At 36.4% G+C, this 18,281-nt stretch overlaps 1 protein-coding gene across 1 annotated transcript in view; it reads left to right on the forward strand.

Annotated features, from left to right (window-relative positions):
* Positions 1 to 18,281, forward strand: part of SOS1 (SOS Ras/Rac guanine nucleotide exchange factor 1) — a 266,745-nt gene that overhangs the window by 147,316 nt on the left and 101,148 nt on the right. The window contains exons 7-8 of the mRNA XM_007945049.1: positions 15,844 to 15,954; positions 16,034 to 16,132. Of these exons, the coding sequence (XP_007943240.1) occupies positions 15,844 to 15,954; positions 16,034 to 16,132 (210 nt within the window). The remainder of the gene's footprint in view (positions 1 to 15,843; positions 15,955 to 16,033; positions 16,133 to 18,281) is intronic.

Consider the following 18,281-nt stretch of genomic DNA (forward strand, 5'->3'; position numbering starts at 1 on the left):
AAAAAAAAAAAAAAAGACTAGCGTAAAAAGGCAAGCTATGCACTGGGAGACAACATTTACAATACATATGGCCAATGAAAGACTTGTGTCCAGCATCTGTGAAAAATGCTCCAAATCAATAATAAAAAATAATTCCTGAGCACATTGAGAAAAGATGCTCAACATCATTATTCCTCAAATAAATGTGACTTAAAACTAGAGCAGTTGGAACTCTATATTGTCTACATTGCAGATGGGGATGTAAACTAGTATAAGCACTTTGGGAAACTCTTGGTATATCTTCTAAAGCTAAGCATACAATTTCCGCCATGATCCAGCAGTTCCACTCTTGCACTTATACCAAACAGAAATGAGTACATATGTTTACAAAATGATGTGATAAAGAATGTTAGTAGCAGGATTACTCATAATGGATAATTTGTTGTATATTCACACAGCATACCAAAGCTATTAAAAACAAAAAAAACTAAAACCAAACTCAATGCCATCAAGTCAGATCCGACTCATAGCAACCTCTCCTTGGGTTTCTGAGGCAGTATCTGTACGGAAGTAGATTGCCCAATCTTCCTTCCGAGGAATGGCTGGTGGGATTGAACTGCTAGCCTTCTGGTTAGTAATCAAATGCCTTAGGCACTACACTGCCAGAACTCCCATACCAGTGCTGTATTGGCAATAAAATGGTATATGGCATATACAGATGATACATTGTCATAGAAAAGAATGAACTGATGAAAGCACCAACAGAACAATGAGCGAAATAAGCATCAAAATGCATACTATAGAATTCCATTTATAGAATGTTCAAAACCATGCAAAACTGATAGGCGCATAGAGGTTAGAATGATGGTTGACTGAGGATCTTAAGGGAGGTTTCTGACATACTGGAAATACCCTGTTTCCTAATCTGGGTGGTGACTGCACAGATGCAATGCATACATATGTAAAAATTCATTAGATTGTGGAATTTAGCAAGTTATATCTCAATTTAACAAAAAATGAGAAGAAAAAAAAGTGAGGAACAAGAGAATAACAATTTCAGGCCTATTGAAATTTACTACTTAATTAACCCCTGTTGCAAGAAGTATTAAAGGGTGTTTTTCAGCAAGAAGGAAATTAAACTTGGACAAAAATCAATGAATACAAGGGCTAATGGTGAGAGAGAAATTGGTAAAATATATTTGTAAATTAAATATTTCTAAAACCAATACTTGTGTTACATTTTATAAAAGAGGATTAAACTAAACTTCTAGGTGTCAGTAACAAGATATACAGTGTATAAAATAGACTTGTGTTTAGAATTAGAAATACTGAGTAACTATAAGTGTTAGAGAAATTTATAAGCAACTATATTTGATTTTTTAAACATTCAGGAAAATCACCAAAAGATTAGAAATCTATGGATACCTTCTAATATGTTGTTGTTGTTGTTGTTATGTGCCGTCAAGTCAGCCCTGACTCATAGCGACCCCTCCTTGGGTTTCCGAGGCAGTATCACTACGGAAGTAGGATTGCCCAACCTTCCTTCCGAGACCTTCTAATATACAGAGAGGGAAAAAGAAGTATAGTAATACTTTGTTATTTCCACTGACAATAAAGAATAAATGAAGCAAAGTAAAGCACTGATAATAAGAAAAGATAAACACATCACGAATATAATATAATATGGTACAAATAAATGCATCTACATTAGCAACTCAGTATATGTAAACTGATGAAATTCATTTATTTAAAGAAAGTGATTATCAGATTTGATTTTTATAAATCCGGTTTATCCAGCATACAAGAGACATACCTAAAGCAGAATCACCGAAATATTTCAAATAAAAATGTGTAAAAATCATGACATGTAAAAAAATTTGTGGCAAAGGAAACTGGTATATCAGTATTAATATTAGACAAAGTAAGGTGTAAGTGAAAAAAAAACACATTTGTAATGATAGAGAGGAACACTACCTAATAATAAAAGAGGCACTGTCACAAAGATATAATAGTCATGGATATATATTAAAATCCTCAAAAGAGAATCAGTCAAAACTAACAAAATTTCAAGTTTTGAAAAATCAAAAATATTACTATCATAATGGAAAATTTTAACACATCTCTATCAGAAATTGATAGATCAAACTGAGAAAAGATTAATAAGAACATAGAAGATTGTAATTAACAAATTGAACATGTTTGATATGTATGATATAGCACCTTGTACTTAGCATATAGAGGCTTTAATTTCTTTGCAAGATAAGTTCACAAAAGTTGGTCATGATATTATATTACAAAGAAGCCTTGAAATTTTAAATAGTACACAGACCATCTTTTCTGACAATGTGGTGGTTGTTGTTTGCTGTTGAGTTGGACCCGACTCATAGCAACCCCTCCTTGGGTTTCCTAGGCAGTATCACTGTGGAAGTAGGTTGCCCAACCTTCCTTCCGAGGAGTGGCTGGTGGGTTTGAACCGTCAGCCTTCTGGTTAGTAGTCAAGTGCCCTAGGCACTACGCTACCAGAGCTCCTCTTCTAACAAGTAAATTGGAATTCACAGTAAAAATTTTTAAGAATTCTTCAAAAAAACAAACTCACTGCTGTCGAGTCAATTCCAACTTACAGTGACCTCCATTGGGTTTCTGAGGTGGTAAATCTTTATGGAAGTAGATTGTCCCATTTTCCTTCCACAGAGCAGCTGGTGGGTTTGAATCACCAACCTGCTGATAAGCAGTCAAATGCTACTGCACCTCCGAAAATGAATTCATAAATATCTCACAGATTATAGAATCAATGACAGTGGATTACCATTGAACAAAAGTGAAATACCATATACCAAACCTTATACAGCTAAAGTAGTGCTTAGAGAAAACTTTGCTTAAAATATATATTTTGAAAATACATGTAATTGACCAGCAAAGAGATTGGTAAAAAGGAAATAAGGAAATCAGTACTATTTACAATTAAAAAAACCATACTCACTGCCATTGAGTCAGTCCTGAATCATAGCAACCATTCCCTGGGTTTCTGAGGCACTATCTCTACAGAAGTGGATTGCCCAGTCTTCCTTCCGAGGAGTTGCTGGTGGGTTTGAACCACTAGCCTCTGGTTAGCAATCAAATGCCTTAGGTACTGTGCTGCCAGAGCTACCAAAAAAATAAAATATTTGGGAATAAATCTCACTAGGAACACAAAAGACCTCACAAAGAAACATACAAAACGTTACTTCAAGAAACTTTAAGAGGTCTACATAAATGGAAGAATGTACCATGCTCGTCAAATCAATTCTGTTCTTTAGATGGTCTCTAAGTTTAGATGATCCTTTATTTAGAGACCATCTAAAGAAAAGATTTCACGTATTAAACACCAATGACCCAAAACTAGAGGAATTGTGGGATGACATCAAGAACATCATCCGTGAAAAAAGCAAAAGGCCATTAAAAACAGAGGAAAGGAAGAAAAGACCAAAATGGAAGTCAGAAGAGACTCTGAAACTTCCCCTTGAATGGAGAGTAGCTAAAGCAAATGAAAGAATCAACAGGATAAAAGAGCTGAATAGATTTCAAAGAGTAGCTCAAGAAGATAGTTAGTATGATGAAATGTGCAAAGACCTGGAGTTAGAAAACCAAAAGGAAGAACATGCTCAGCATTTCTCAAGCTGAAAGAACTGAGGAAAAAAATTAAGCTTTGAATTGCAATGTTGAAAGATTCCATGGGCAATATGTTGAATGATGCAGGAAACTCAAAAGAAGATGGAAGGAATACATGGAGTTCCAATACCAAAAAGAATTGGTAGATGATCATCCATTTCAGGAAGTGGCCTATGATCAAGAACCAATGGTAATGAAGGAAGAAGTCAAAGCTGCACTGAAGGAATTGGTGAAAAACAAGGCTCTGACAATTGATGGAATACCTATTGAGATGTTTCAGTAAACATATGCTGCAGTGGAGGCACTCACTCCGCTATGCCAAGTGGTTTGGAAGACAGCTACCTGGCCGACTGACTGGAAGAGATACATATTTGTACCCATTCCAAAGAAAGGTGATTCCACAGAATGTGGAAATTATAGAACAGTATCATTAATATCACACACAAGTAAAATCTTATTGAAGATAATTCAAAAACGGTTGCAGAAATATATTGACAGCGAACTTCAGAAATGCAATCTGGATTCGGAAGAGGATATGGAATGAGGGATATCATTGCTGATATCAGATGGATCTTGGTTGAAAGCAAAGAATACCAGAAAGATTTTTACTTGTGTTTTATTGACTATGCAAAGGCATTCGATTGTGTGGGTCATAACAAATTTTGGATAACATTGAGAAGAAAGGGAATTCCAGAACACTTAATTGTACTCATGAGGAACCTGTACAATAGACCAGAAGGCTGTCGTGCAAACACAACAAGAGAATACTGCATGGTTTAAAATCAGGAAGGGAGTGTGCATCAGGGTTGTGTTCTTTCACCGTACTTATTCAATCTGTATGCTGAGCAGATAATCTGAGAAGCTGGACTATGTGAAGAAGAACAGGGCATCAGGTTTGGAGGAAGTCTCATTAACAACCTGAGATATGAAGACAACACAACTTTGCATGCTGAAAGTGGGGATGACTTGGAGCACATACTGATGAAGATTAAAGACTACAGTCTGCAGTATGGATTACACCTCAATGTAAAGAAAACAAAAATCCTCACAACTGGACCAATAATCAGCATCCCGATAAATAGAGAAAAGATTGAAATTGTCAAAGACTTCATATTATTTGATTGCACAATCAACACCAATGGAAGTAGCAGTCAAGACATCAGGCATCATATTGCACTGGGAAAATCTGTTGCAAAAGACCCCTTGCAAGTGCTGAAGAGCAAAGATAGCTCCTTGAAGACTAAGATACGCCTAACCCAAGCCATGGTATTTTCAATCACCTCATGTGAATGTGAGAGCTGGACAATAAAAAAGGAAGACCAAAGAAGAGTTAATGCTTTTGAGTTGTGGTGTTGGTGAAGGATGTGGAAAGTACAATGGGCTGCTAAAGGTACTAACAAATCTGTCCTGGAGAATGCTCCTTGGAATTGAGAATGGCCAGACTTCATCTCAACTGCTTTGGTCATGTTGTCAGAAGGGACCATTCTCTGGAGAGGGATATTGTGCTTGATTAAGTGGAGGGTCAACGAAAGACAGGAAGGACCTAAACAAGAAGGACTGACATGGTGGCTGCAGCAATAGGCTCAGATATAGTAGGGATTGGGAGGCTGGCACAGGACTGGGCAGTGTTGCATTCTTTTGTACATAAGGTCATGATGAGTCAGAGATGACTCGATGGCACATAACAACAACAATCCATGCTTGTGGATAGGAAGATAGAACATTGTGAAAATGTCAGTACTATGCAAAGCAATCTATACATTCAGTGCAATCCTAATCCAGATCCCATCAACATTCTTTGAGGATATGGAAAAATTAATTGCTAATTTTATATGTAAAGGAAAAAGACCTTAGATAAGCAAAGCACTATTGAAGAAGAACAAAAGTAGCATGTGTCACACTTCTGGATCTCAAAATCTATTATACAGCTACAGTAGTCAAAACAGCTTGCTGTTGGTACGGCAAGGGACACACAGACCAGTAGAACAGAATTGAGAGCCCAGAAATGCATCCATTGACATATGGTCAGCTGATTTTTAGGGCTGAAATCCATTACATGCGGAATGGTCTCTTTAACAAATGATATCCAGTTCTGGCAAAGCTGGATATCCATTTGCACAAAAATGAAGCAACAGCTGTACCTCACACCTTACACCAAAACTAACTTCAGATGAATCAAAGACTTAAATGTGAAACCTCAAAGAAAAAATAGGGGCAAATTTAGGGGCCCTAATTTATGGCATAAATAGACTGTCAATAAATAGATTGTCAACTACCCCATATCTGTCAGTTTGTTGTACTGTGGTGGCTTGTGTGTTGCTGTGAGGCTGGAAGCTATGCCACTGGTATTTAAAATACCAGCAGGTCACTCCTGGTAGACAGGTTTCCTTGGAGGTTCCAGACTAAGAGGGACTTGGAAGAAGGAAGAGGCCATCCACTTCTCAAAGAAGAGGCCAGTGAAAACCTTATGAATAGCAGTGAAAATAGACTGTCACGCATAACCCAAAATGCACAAACAGCTGAAGATAAACTAGATAGATGAACGGGACCTTCTAAAAGTTAAAATTTTACGTGGTTCAAAAGGCTTCTCCAAAAGAATCAAAAGAGAACCTACAGACTGGGTAAAATTATTTGGCAATTAAATAATGAGACGAGGGACTTAAATCTAAAATTTATGGAAAACTCCAGCACCTCAACAACAAAAAGACAAACAATTCAATTAAAAAATGGGCAGAAGACATGAAAGGACACTTCACCAGAGAATATGCAGGTGGCCAACAAACACATGAAGAAATGTTCACAGTCATTAGCCACTAGAGATAGGCAAATCACAATGAGATACCATCTGGCCCCAGCACCAATAGCAAAGTTCAACAAGACGGAATATAACAAATGCTGCCGGGGGTGTGGAGAGATTGGGACTCTCATACATTGCTGGTGGGACTGTAAAATGATACAACCATTGTGGAAATCAGTATGGTGATTCCTTAAAAAGTTGGAATCAGAAATACCATTTGATCCACAATCCCATTAACAAAAAAAAAAAAAAAAAAAAAAAACACCATACTCACTGCCATTGAGTTGATTCTGACTCATAGCAACCCCCTTTGGGTTGTTGAGGCAGTAAATCTTTACGGAAGTAGATTGCCTAGTCTTCCTTCTGCAGAGTGTCTGGTGGGTTTGAACCACCAACCTTCTGGTTAACAGTCAAATGCCTTAGGCACTATGTCACCAGAGCTCCTTAGCAATCCCATTACTAGGTATATATCCTAAAGAAGTGAAAACCAGGACAAGAACAGATACATGCACACCCATGTTCATCACAGCACTATTTACGATACCAAAAGGATGAAAACAACCTAGGTGCCCCTCAGCAGAAGAATGGATAAGCAAACTGTGGTACAAGCACACAGTGGAATACTATGCAACACCAAAGAATAATGTAGAATCTGCAAAACACCATGTAACATGGATGAACTTGGAGGACATTATCCTGAGTGAAATAAGTCAATCACAAAAGGACAAATATTGTATTAGTTCACTATTGTAAAAAGTCAAGGAAAAGTTTATAGATGGAAGGAAACTTTCTTGATTACCAGAGGTAGGAGAGGAGGAGAGGGAGCACTGCAGAAATTTAAATAATAATAATAAACCATGTTGCAGGGGAAAGAAAAATAGTTGTAATTGAAAATAATTTAGTTAAGATTTTGGTTCGAGAGGCAGTAAAGATAATAGCATAAGCTGAAGAGAATATAGGCAAGGAAGTAACAGAAAAAAAAACTAATGAGCTAGAAAACATTTAGATGTAACAAAACCTTTAGTAAGCTTAATGAAGGGGGAGGGGAGAAGAAAAGCACAAATGAATATTAACATCAAAAGAAGATAGAACTATAAAGATTTTTTAAATCATAAAAGTAAGATCCACTTCAAATTTTTTGAAAATTTAGATGAAATAGGCAATTTCAAATATATAAATATAAAATAGGAAAATTAAGAAGTAGATGTTTTGATTAAATTAAAAACCATACAAAAAATAATCAATTTCATTTTTACACATGACTTGAGGTGCTATGATAGATGGGTTTTATAGTCTGCAAGAAACAGTTAATCTTGCTCTTCTGCAAATTGTTTCAAAGAACAGGGACACAAAGGGCAACTCAGTTTAGCTGGATTGGATAGACATGTTAAATGGATAAGGAAAATACAAGGAAAAGTATGAACCACTCATATTAACATACATGCAAAAATCTTTTTTAAAATGCATCCATTTATAATGTATCAGAACACTGTGGCCAAGTATGATTTATCATAGAAAGTTTACTCCTTAATGGTTTGAAAATTAAAAAAAAAATTTAATATTCTATATTAACAGATTAAAATCTCAACAAATAACATGCATTTCATAAAATTCATCATTCATTCATGAATTTCTTAACAGTGCTTTTAGCAAACTAGAGATACAAAGGAACTTTCTTAACCTAGTAAGTGATATTTATCAAAAATCTGTAGCAGATATCACACTTAATTACTAACCACTTAATTACTGCCATTGAGTTGATTCCAACTCATAGCAACCCTATAGGATGAAGTAGAACCACCCCCATAGGGTTTCCAAAGCTATAAATCTTTATGGAAGCAGATTGCCTCATCTTTTCTCCCACAGAGCAGCTGGTGGGTTCAAACTACAGACCTTTTGGTTAGCAACCCAGTGCTTTAACCACAGCACCACCACAGCTCCTTTCTTAATTACTAAATGATAGAAATATTAAAAAACTAGTTAAGAATGTCCACTATCACCATTTCTATCAGTACTCTAACAGAAGTACTAACCAATGCATAAAGGAAAAAACAAACAAACAAACAAAATTGTCCTTTTTAAAGTCATAATTATTGACATAGAAAGATCCAGGAGAACATATATAGCAATAGAATTAAGTAAATTCAGTATTGTTGTGTTGTTAGGTGCTGTTGTGTTGGTTCCAACTCATGGCAATCCTACAAACAATGGAATGAAACATTGCCTGGTCCTGTGCCATCCTGACAATTGTTGCTATGCTTGACCTGATTGTTGCAGCCGCTGTGTTAGACCATCTCGTTCAGGGTCTTCCTCTCTTGCACTGACTCTCTACCAAGCATGATGTCCTTCTCCAGGGTTTGGTCCTTTCTGATAACGTGTCCAAAGTACGTGAGCTGAAATCTCTCTATCCTTGCATCTAAGGAGTGTTCTGACTATACTTCTTCCAAGGAAATTCATTTGTTCTTCTGGCAGTCCATGGCATATTTGACATTCTTTACCAATACCATAATTCATAGGCATCATCTCTTCTTTGATCTTCCTTATTCATTGTCCAGCTTTCTTATGCTTATGAGATAATTTAAGATATGATGGCTTGAGTAGGTACACCTTTGTCCTTAAAGTGACAACATTGCTTTTTAATACTTTAATGTGATCTTTTGTAGCAGAATTACTCAATGAAATAAGTCATTTGATTTCTTGACTACTACTTCCATAGACACTGATTGTGGATCCAAGTAAAAAGAAATCCTTGAGTGCTTCTGCCTTTTCTCCATTCATCATGATGTTACTTACTGGTCCAATCGTGAGGATTTTTGTTTTCCTTATGTTGAGGTGTAATCTATACTGAAGGCTATATATAGCCTTTGATCTTCATCAGTAAGTCTTCACTTTCAGCAAGGAAGGTTCTGTTATCTGTATATCGCAGGATGTTAATGATTTGTCCTTCAATGGTGATGTTTTATTGTTCTTATAATCCAGCTTCTCAAATTATTTGCTCAGCATACATATTGAGTAAGTGTGGTGTGGTGGTTACGTTTTTGTGTTAACTTGGCTGGGCCTGATTGAGTGGCTGGGCAGCTGGTGGTAGTTATTCCCCATGATGAGACTGGCAGTCAGCTCCATGGTGGGATCTACCACAAGCAGCTGAGTAGCTGCCTTTGGGATGTGGTCTGCTTCCTGTATATAAGGAAAAGCTTTGAGAATGGTCTCTAGCCTATGGCATGCTTGAACCCTGCATGTAGCTGTGTTGTTGCTCAGCAGCCTGCTATGCTCTGCCGACCTTGGGTCTTAAAATAGACTTAAGTTAATGGCCTGCCATGCGGTTTGGTAACATCAGCACTGTGCCTTTTTACTTGTCAACCTTGGGGCTTCTCAGCCTCAGCAGCTAACAGCTGTCCGAGTGAAGAAATGCCTCTAGCTCCAGTGAGCTGGGAGCAGGAGGCAGAGCTGGACCCCAAGGTTGAGGGGCTTTTATCCAGCCCCTAGAGCCTGGCACTTTGAACTTGGACTTAAAGCCTCCAAATTGTGAGAGAATAAACTCCTGTTTTGTTAAGGCCATCCCATTTGTGGTATATTTCTTGTCAGAGCAGCACTAGGTAACCAAAACATGTGGAAGAGGATATAACCCTGAGACACACCTTTTCTGATTTTAAACCATGCCATATCCCCTTGTTTTGTTCAAATGACTATCTCTTGGCCTTTGTATAGGTTCCACACGAGCACAATTAAGTGTCAAAGAATTTCCATTCTTTGCAAAGTTATCCATAATTTGTTATGATCCATGTAGTTGAATACCTTTGCTCAGTCAGTAAAACACAGGTAATCATTTTTCTGGTATTCTCTGCTTTCAGCTAAGAGCAATGTGACATCAGCAATGTTATTCCTCATTCTCTCTGAATCTGAATTCCTCATCCTCTTATGAATCTGGCTTGAATTTCTCGTAGTGCTCTGCTGATGTACTGCTGCAACTATTTTTTAATTATCTTCAGCAAAATTTGACTTACGTGTGATATTAATGATATTGCTCTATAATTTCTGTATTCTGTTGGATCACCTTTATTTAAAATAGACACAAATATGGATCTCTTCCAGGAGATTGGCCAGGTAACTGTCTTCCAAATTTCGTGGTGTAGATGAGTGAGTGCTTCCATAGTTGCATCCATTTGTTGAAACATCTCAATTGGTATTCTGGCAATTCCTGGAGCCTTATTTATTTATTTAAATTGTGAGTTGGGTGAAGATTTATAGAGCAAATTCACTTTCCATACAGCAGTTCACATGCACTTTGTCTCATGACATTGACTACAATTTACCACAATGCAACAGCTCCCCTTCTACTTCCTCCTGACAGTCACCTCTTCCCTGTGTCCATCCCTTCATGCACTCCTGACTCCTGAACTGTCTCCCTGTACATTAACAGCCCTTCTTTCTCCCATGATTGTTCTCTCCAGGGAGTGTATCTACCTCAGGTAAATGTTCAGCTTATATGCCTGTCTTTTGTTTGTCTGGAAACCACAGGTATGGGTTCAATTCCAGATCTGAAGGCAGCTAGGAACCATAGTCTCAGGGGTTCCACTGGGCTCTATCAGACCAGCAAACCTGGTCCTCCTTTTTTTTTTTATTTTCCAAATGATTTTTGAGTTTTGTTCCACATTATTCTCCCTGTCTATCCAGGATCTCCTACATAGATCCCCCTCTGAGTGGTTGACAGTGGTAGCCGGGCACCATCTAGTTCTTCTGGTCTCATAGTCATATAGGCTGCTAGAGCCTTATGTTTTGCCAGTGCCTTCAGTGCAGCTTAGGCTTCTTCCTTCAGTACCATCTGTTCTTGATCTTATGCAACCTCCTGAAATGACTGAATGTCAACCAGTTCATTTTGTTACACTGACTCGTTCTATTCCTGCCATCTTCTTTTAATGCTTGCTGTGTCATTCAGTATTCTGCCCCTCGAATTCTTTAGTATTATAACTTGAGGCTTGAGTTTTTTCTTCCCTTTTTTTCAGCTTGGGAAATGCCGAAGGTGTTCTTCCTTTTGATTTTTTAACTCCAGGTCTTTGCACATTTCATTATGATACTTCACTTTTTCCATTCAAGCCACCCTTTGAAATCTTTTGTTAAACTTCCATGTCATCATTTCTTCCATTCACTTTACTACTCTTTGTTCAAAAGGAAGTATCAGAGGGTCTTCTGACAACCATTTTGATCTTTTCTTTTTTTCCTGTCTTTTTAATGACCTTTTGCTTTATTCATGTATGATATCCTTAATGTCATCCTACACCTCATCTACTTTTTGGTCATTAATACTTAGTGCCTCAATCCGTTCTTCAGGTGATTTCTAAATGCAGATGTGATATACTCAAGTTCATGTTTTAGCTCTCATGGACTTGTTTTTAATTTTCTTCAGCTTCATCTTAAACTTACATATGAGCAATTGATGGTCTCTTCCACAGTTGGCCCCTGGTCTTATTTTTTTGACTGGTGATGTTGAGCTTCTCCACTGTAAAGTTGCTAGATAAAAGATCAGTTTATAAAAGTATTAGTAATATTACTATTCTGAGTTTAACCAATGGAATATAAATAGTTGGGTTTTTTTTTTTTTTTTTTTTGGTTAAAAAAAGGATCCATTCACTGTAGAAACAACATAATAGGGTACTCAGAAGTAAATCTAATTTTATTGAGAAAATTATATTAGGTTCATAAAAGAAGGTCTGAATAAATGGAGATATAATTGATTCCAATTATTTTCAGTAGTTATGTTCTATGAAGTTCCCACAAATACTGAATTAGTGAATGTTGAGCCAATCTTATCTAACTTCAGGTGGAAATTTTCCATTTTGTACCTGGATGTGTGTGCAAATGATTCAAAGAAAGTACTACAGGTGTTTTTTAGCAAGCAGGCAAATTCACATATACAGAATCTGTGAATAATGCTGTTTTACTGTATATATCATGTATTGCTATTATTTTAACAATATTATAATGTAAGTTGCCCCTCCCCCAAGTAATCTATAAATTCAGTGCCTAACTATCTGATCCTAAAATTCATGTGGAAGAAAAGGAATAAAAATTATAGAAAATTTTGATGAATAACAAATAAGTGGGGGCTTGTCCTGCCAGTTACTAAGATTTATTATGACACCACATAATTGTCATATTGGTGCAGGTATGGACAATTAGTGGAACAGAGTAGAGAGCCCTGGAAAAAAATATACCCCCTATGCATAAATACTTGTATAAGATTATATTATTGATCTGTAGTGAAAGGTGAACTAATTAATAAATGATGCTGAGTACAAAACTGGTTATTCGTATAGAGAAAAAATTCCTTCCTCAGTTAACATTATACATAAAAACTTCCAAGTACATTATAAATCCAAAAATGAAAAGCAAAACTTTAGAAGGTCAGATGAAAATACAGAACATATTTATGACTTTGATGTAGAGAAGGGTTTCTTAAAGAAGACACAGAAAGCCCATACAGTAAAGGAAGAGATTAAAAATTAAAAAACTGTTCAAGAAACGACACCATAAAGTTATACGAAAAGCACCAAAGAATGGAGTTGGACTCTTACAAACACTACATACAAAATTAACTCAAAATGAATCAGAGATCTAATGTAAGAGCTACTGCTATGGAACTCTCAGAAGAAAACAGGGCCAGGGATTCCAGCGCATCATCAGTTATATCACTTTTATTTCTTTAAAAAATAGTCTGAACCAAGTATTATAAAATGTTAGAGCTTTTTTGAGCTAGATGGTGAATTTACTTATGTTAGGCAATTCTCTGTACATTTTTGTATGTTTAAAATATTTTATGTTTTTGATTGTTAGCACAATTATGTGTATTGATGATTTTATATTTTATTTTTCTTTAAATCTTACAAGTACATGCTATGTTTTAACCAGTGAACCAATCATAAAAGACCGATATTAAATACAATTTTCAATGAGGAAACTGGCTCAGAGAAAGTAGTTTGTTGAAGGTCACACAACTAATAAATAGTAGACTCAGAATTGGTTCTCTAATTCTCCAAAGAGTATGCTTTTAAAACCACTATACTGTATAGACTTTATCATAAATATTCTATAATAAATTTACGATTATTGAAAGAGTAGGATACATTTATCTGCTGTGTATGACACATTTATCTGCTGTGTAAAGATACACAGTAGGATAAATTTATCTGCTATGTAAAGATACATTTATCTGCTGTGTATGATAATTTCTAGAAGTTCAGGAGACCCAAGATACAGCCATGTAATCACATTGTTATCACTCTCTCCCATCCATTCTTTTTGTACCTGATTCTTTCCACTTGTTATTGTGGAAACCTTACTATCCTTTCCTAAAAGATCCCACAATTAAGTGCAATTTCTAGTGTTATATTATTCTAGAAATTTTTAGTTGGAAATAGTTGATGGAGTTGAAACTGAGAAATGAACTAGAAGCCTGCGCAAGGAATCCAGGATGATTTGGAACTTTATATGCCGTGTTGGATTTCACAAATATCAGAACTCAGGTCTTCTGATTTCTGATCTGGTATTGTCAAGATTTATTCTTTCCTAAAAAAAGCAATCTCAAATCCTGGATAGACTGGGAGAACAATGCGGAACAAAAATCAGAATCATTTAAAAAAAAAAAAAAAAACAGACCAGGTTTGCTGGTCTGATGGAGCCTGGTGAAACCCCTGAGACTATGGACCTAGCTGCCCTTCGGGTCTGGAATTGAACCCACTCTGTTGGCATAGTGCCTAAGGCATTTGACTGCTAACCAGAAGGCTGGCAGCAGTTCAAACCCACCAGCTACTCCTTGGAAGGAAGATTGGACAATCTACTTCAGTAGAGGTACCGCCTCGGAAACTCAAGGAGGGGTCACTATGAGTCGGATCCAACACAACAGCAGTAAGTTTGGTTTGGTTTTTGGTGCCTATGGCTTCCAGCCAAACTAGACAGGTATATGAGCTGAACATTTACATTAGGTAGATACATTCCTTGGAAAGCTCAATCATGGGAGAATAGAAGGGCTGTGTATGCACAGGGAGACAGCTAGGGGGGGCAGGAGTGCGTGGGAGGGAAGGAAGCAGGGAAGAGGCAATTATGGGGAGGAAGAGGGAAGAGAGCTGTTGCATTACAGAAAATTGGCAGTGAATGTCATGAGACAAAGTGTATGTGAACTGCTGTATGGAAGATGAATTTGCTCTGTAAACTTTCACCCAAATCACAATAAAAATTAGAAAAATAAAAAATAGGTAGCTAGAACCCACCAGCCACACATATAAAAATATCAAAAACAAATTTAAAGGTAACTACACTCCTTGGAAGGAAGATGGGGCAATGTACTTCTGTAGTGATACTGCCTCGGAAACCCAAGGAGGGGTCGCTATGAGTCAGGTCCGACTCGACGGCACATAACAACAACAATAATACTGACTGCTAACAAGAAGGCTGGCAGTTCAAACCCACCAGCCACTCCTAGAAGGAAGGTTGGGCAATCTGCTTCTGTAGTGATACTGCCTCGGAAACCCATGGAGGGTGTCACTAAGAGTTGGATCCCACTGCAGGCAGTGAGTTTGGTTTTTCGTCTTTTGAATGCATCTTTCATACCGCCTTATACCACACTCCTCCACTAGATGGCCTCTTCTACTTTGTAGTATTATCCTCTCTGGAAATGAGCACTGGACAGAATGTGGAGCATCATTTTCATAATGGTTTTAGATGGAAGACAATTAACAATTGAGGCTCTATCCCTTCTGCTAAAATTAAGACACCTATTCTCTTCTTCTCAGGAATCATTAAAATCAGTATTTTCTGCTTCTTTGGTGCTAGCTATTAGAGTTATTTAGGCTGTTAATGATTGATGATGTTAATGATGATAGTACACTTTTTGCAATTTGAATTTAAATATTTTGTTTGGTGAAAACTGTAATGATAAATTTTAGATGACATAAACTGTCTTACAGAATGTCAAAATAAAATTCCACCACCAAGAAATAACCATGAGAAAAATGAATGTCTGGTACAACTATTCTACATGTTTACACCTTAACAAGTTGTAGATATCTGTGTCCTTTGATGTTCAGACTAGAGATTGTTTGCTTGTTTTCCACACCAAAAGTATACCTGCCTTTATGGCACTGTCCTTTGATAATTCTATATACCAGAATACTTAGATGAGAGGTATTATACAAGGATCCCATTACTCATCAGACAGAATTTATTTACTCTTTTACTTGAGACTATTAAATTTGTCCTATTAAAATTCTAGTTAATGGTCATAATTTTTAGAGACTTTAAAAGAAATATATAATTATCCAGATATAGGTGTGCCCATAATTTAATCACAATATTTATGGTAGTAGGTTATTTATGTTTTACCTTGGAGGAAGATTATTTATATTTTACCTTCTTTATTTTCTAAGGAACTGGCATTTGATCCATATGAATCCTATGCACGAGATATTTTGCGACCTGGTTTTCATGATCATTTCCTTAGTCAGTTATCAAAGCCTGGAGCGGCACTCTATTTGCAGGTATAGTAATTTTTAATTACTCAATTAAACAGTTTCTCGAAAATAAAGTTAAAATAAATTAAACCACTTTTTTTTCCAGTCAATAGGTGAAGGTTTCAAAGAAGCTGTTCAATATGTTTTACCCAGGCTACTTCTGGCCCCTGTTTACCACTGTCTACATTACTTTGAACTTTTGAAGGTAAGACAAAATACTGCAAATTATACTCAAGTGTGATAAATTTTTTATCAATTCATCTGTAAATTACTATGTGAGCACTTACGCACGTCAAAAAACTCAACTCAACTTACTGTTGATGAGTCAAATCCGACTCATTGTGACCCCTCCTTGAGTTTCTGATGCGGTGTCACTATGGAAGTAGATTGCCCGACCTTCCTTCTGAGGAGTGGCTGGTGGGTTTGAACTGCCAGCCTTCTGGTTTGCAGTCAAATGCCTTAGACATTACGCCACCAGAGCTCCCTACGCACATCAGCGTATGTCTGTTTTTCTTTTGGGAGTTAAGAAGCAAATGTAAATCTGCAAAAAGGGGTGGCATGTTTTCTCTAGTTTTAAAAGTGAATTTTAAAGCAATTCTCAAGCATTTTTATCTTTTGCTCATACTTTTTATTTACGTGGCTGATTAGAAATGTACTTGGGTTTACTATATATCCAAGTCTCCATTTTGGGCCTAAGTAATGAGGAAGGTTAATTCTCCTAATTGTCATAGTTCAGATTTGCAAGTATCTCCATGAACTGGCTTAAAATGATGAATCATGTATAATCCCAGTAAAAATTACCCATTTGATCATAATTCTGAACATTCACTTTATAGAAAGGGGTTTTTTTCCTGTCACTTTTATATACTATAATTAAAGAAAAAGGGAATTTTAGTCTGTGTAAATTGTAATGCAGTAGGGTAGTACAAAATGATATGTTTTTATATATGTAATAAAGTCTTCTTTGGATTATGAACAATATGTCCTACTATAAAAACATTAAATTATTTTTCCATAATTTAAAAATGATATTCTATTTACCTTTAATGAAATAAACCAAAACTAGCCTCTTAAAAATAAAACAAGACATGCGTTAATACTGTTACTAATTTTTTTAGGGTTTTTTTATGCATTTTATTGAAATATAATTTATGTATAATGAAATACATAAAACTGAAGTGACATGGGTCAATGCTTTTTTTTTTTTTGCAGTGTTCTCTCCCCTCCCCTCCTACCCTTGGCAACCAACAAAGAAAGTTTCTCTACATATTTAAACCTTTCTTTGACCCTCCACAACAATGAACTAATACTATACTTGTCCTTCTGTGACTGACTTATTTCTCTCAACATAATGTCCTGCAAGTTCATCCATGTTATACAGTGTTTTGCAGACTCTACATTATTTTTTAGCACTGCATAGTATTCCATTGTGTGTATGTACCATAGTTTGGTCATCTACTCTTCCACTGATGGGCACATAGGTTGTTTCCGTATTTTTGCTGTTGTAAATAGTGTTGTGATGAACATGGATGTGCATGTATCTGTTCCTGTCTTGGCTCTCACCTTTCAAGGTTTTATATCTAGTAATGGGATTGCTGGTGCAAATGGTATCTCCAATTCCAGCTTTCTAAGGAATAGCCATATTGCTTTCCACAGTGGTTGTATCTTCACAGTCCCACCAGCAGTGTATGAGAGTCTCAATCTCTCCATATGCCCAGCAGCATTTGTTAGTTTCTGTCTCATTGAACCATGCCATCAGTGCTGGGGTGAGACAGTATATCTCATTATTGTTTTGATTTGCATCTCTCTGATGGCCAGTGATCATGGGCATCTCTTCATGTATTTGTTGGCCACCTGAATATCCTCTTTGGTGAAGTGTGTCTATTCAGGTCTTCTGCCCATTTTTCAGTTGGATCGGTAATTCTTTTGGTGTTGAGGTATTGGAGTTTTCTATAAATCTTAGAGATAAATCCCTTGCCAGATACATAATTATCGACAAGTATGAATTTGTTGCTGTCATTTTTGTTGGGTACTTTTTCGTGGTGTTGATTTCTTTGTTCCATGTAATTTTTATGCTGAGCTCGTTTTGTTTATGAATCGTGTTATCACTTCCTTCATTGACATTGTTTTAGTATGTGATAAATATTTGTGTAGGTCCTCATTTTTATTTTGATGTGAAGATTTATCATTTTTCTTTGAGGTTACCCTGTGATTTATAGTTTTCTTCCCAAGTTTAGAACAGTCCATTCTATCTTGTAGTTGTCTTGACTTCACTACCATTTAGTAGTTCTGTAACTACACAGTTTTTTCCCTCTTTGGCTTGTAGTTGCCCTCATTTGTCAATTGATGTCTCT

This window comes from Orycteropus afer, unplaced genomic scaffold (assembly GCF_000298275.1).
Source record: "Orycteropus afer afer isolate SDZICR_OR568_19922 unplaced genomic scaffold, OryAfe1.0 scaffold00131, whole genome shotgun sequence".
NCBI classification, from domain to species: domain Eukaryota; kingdom Metazoa; phylum Chordata; class Mammalia; order Tubulidentata; family Orycteropodidae; genus Orycteropus; species Orycteropus afer.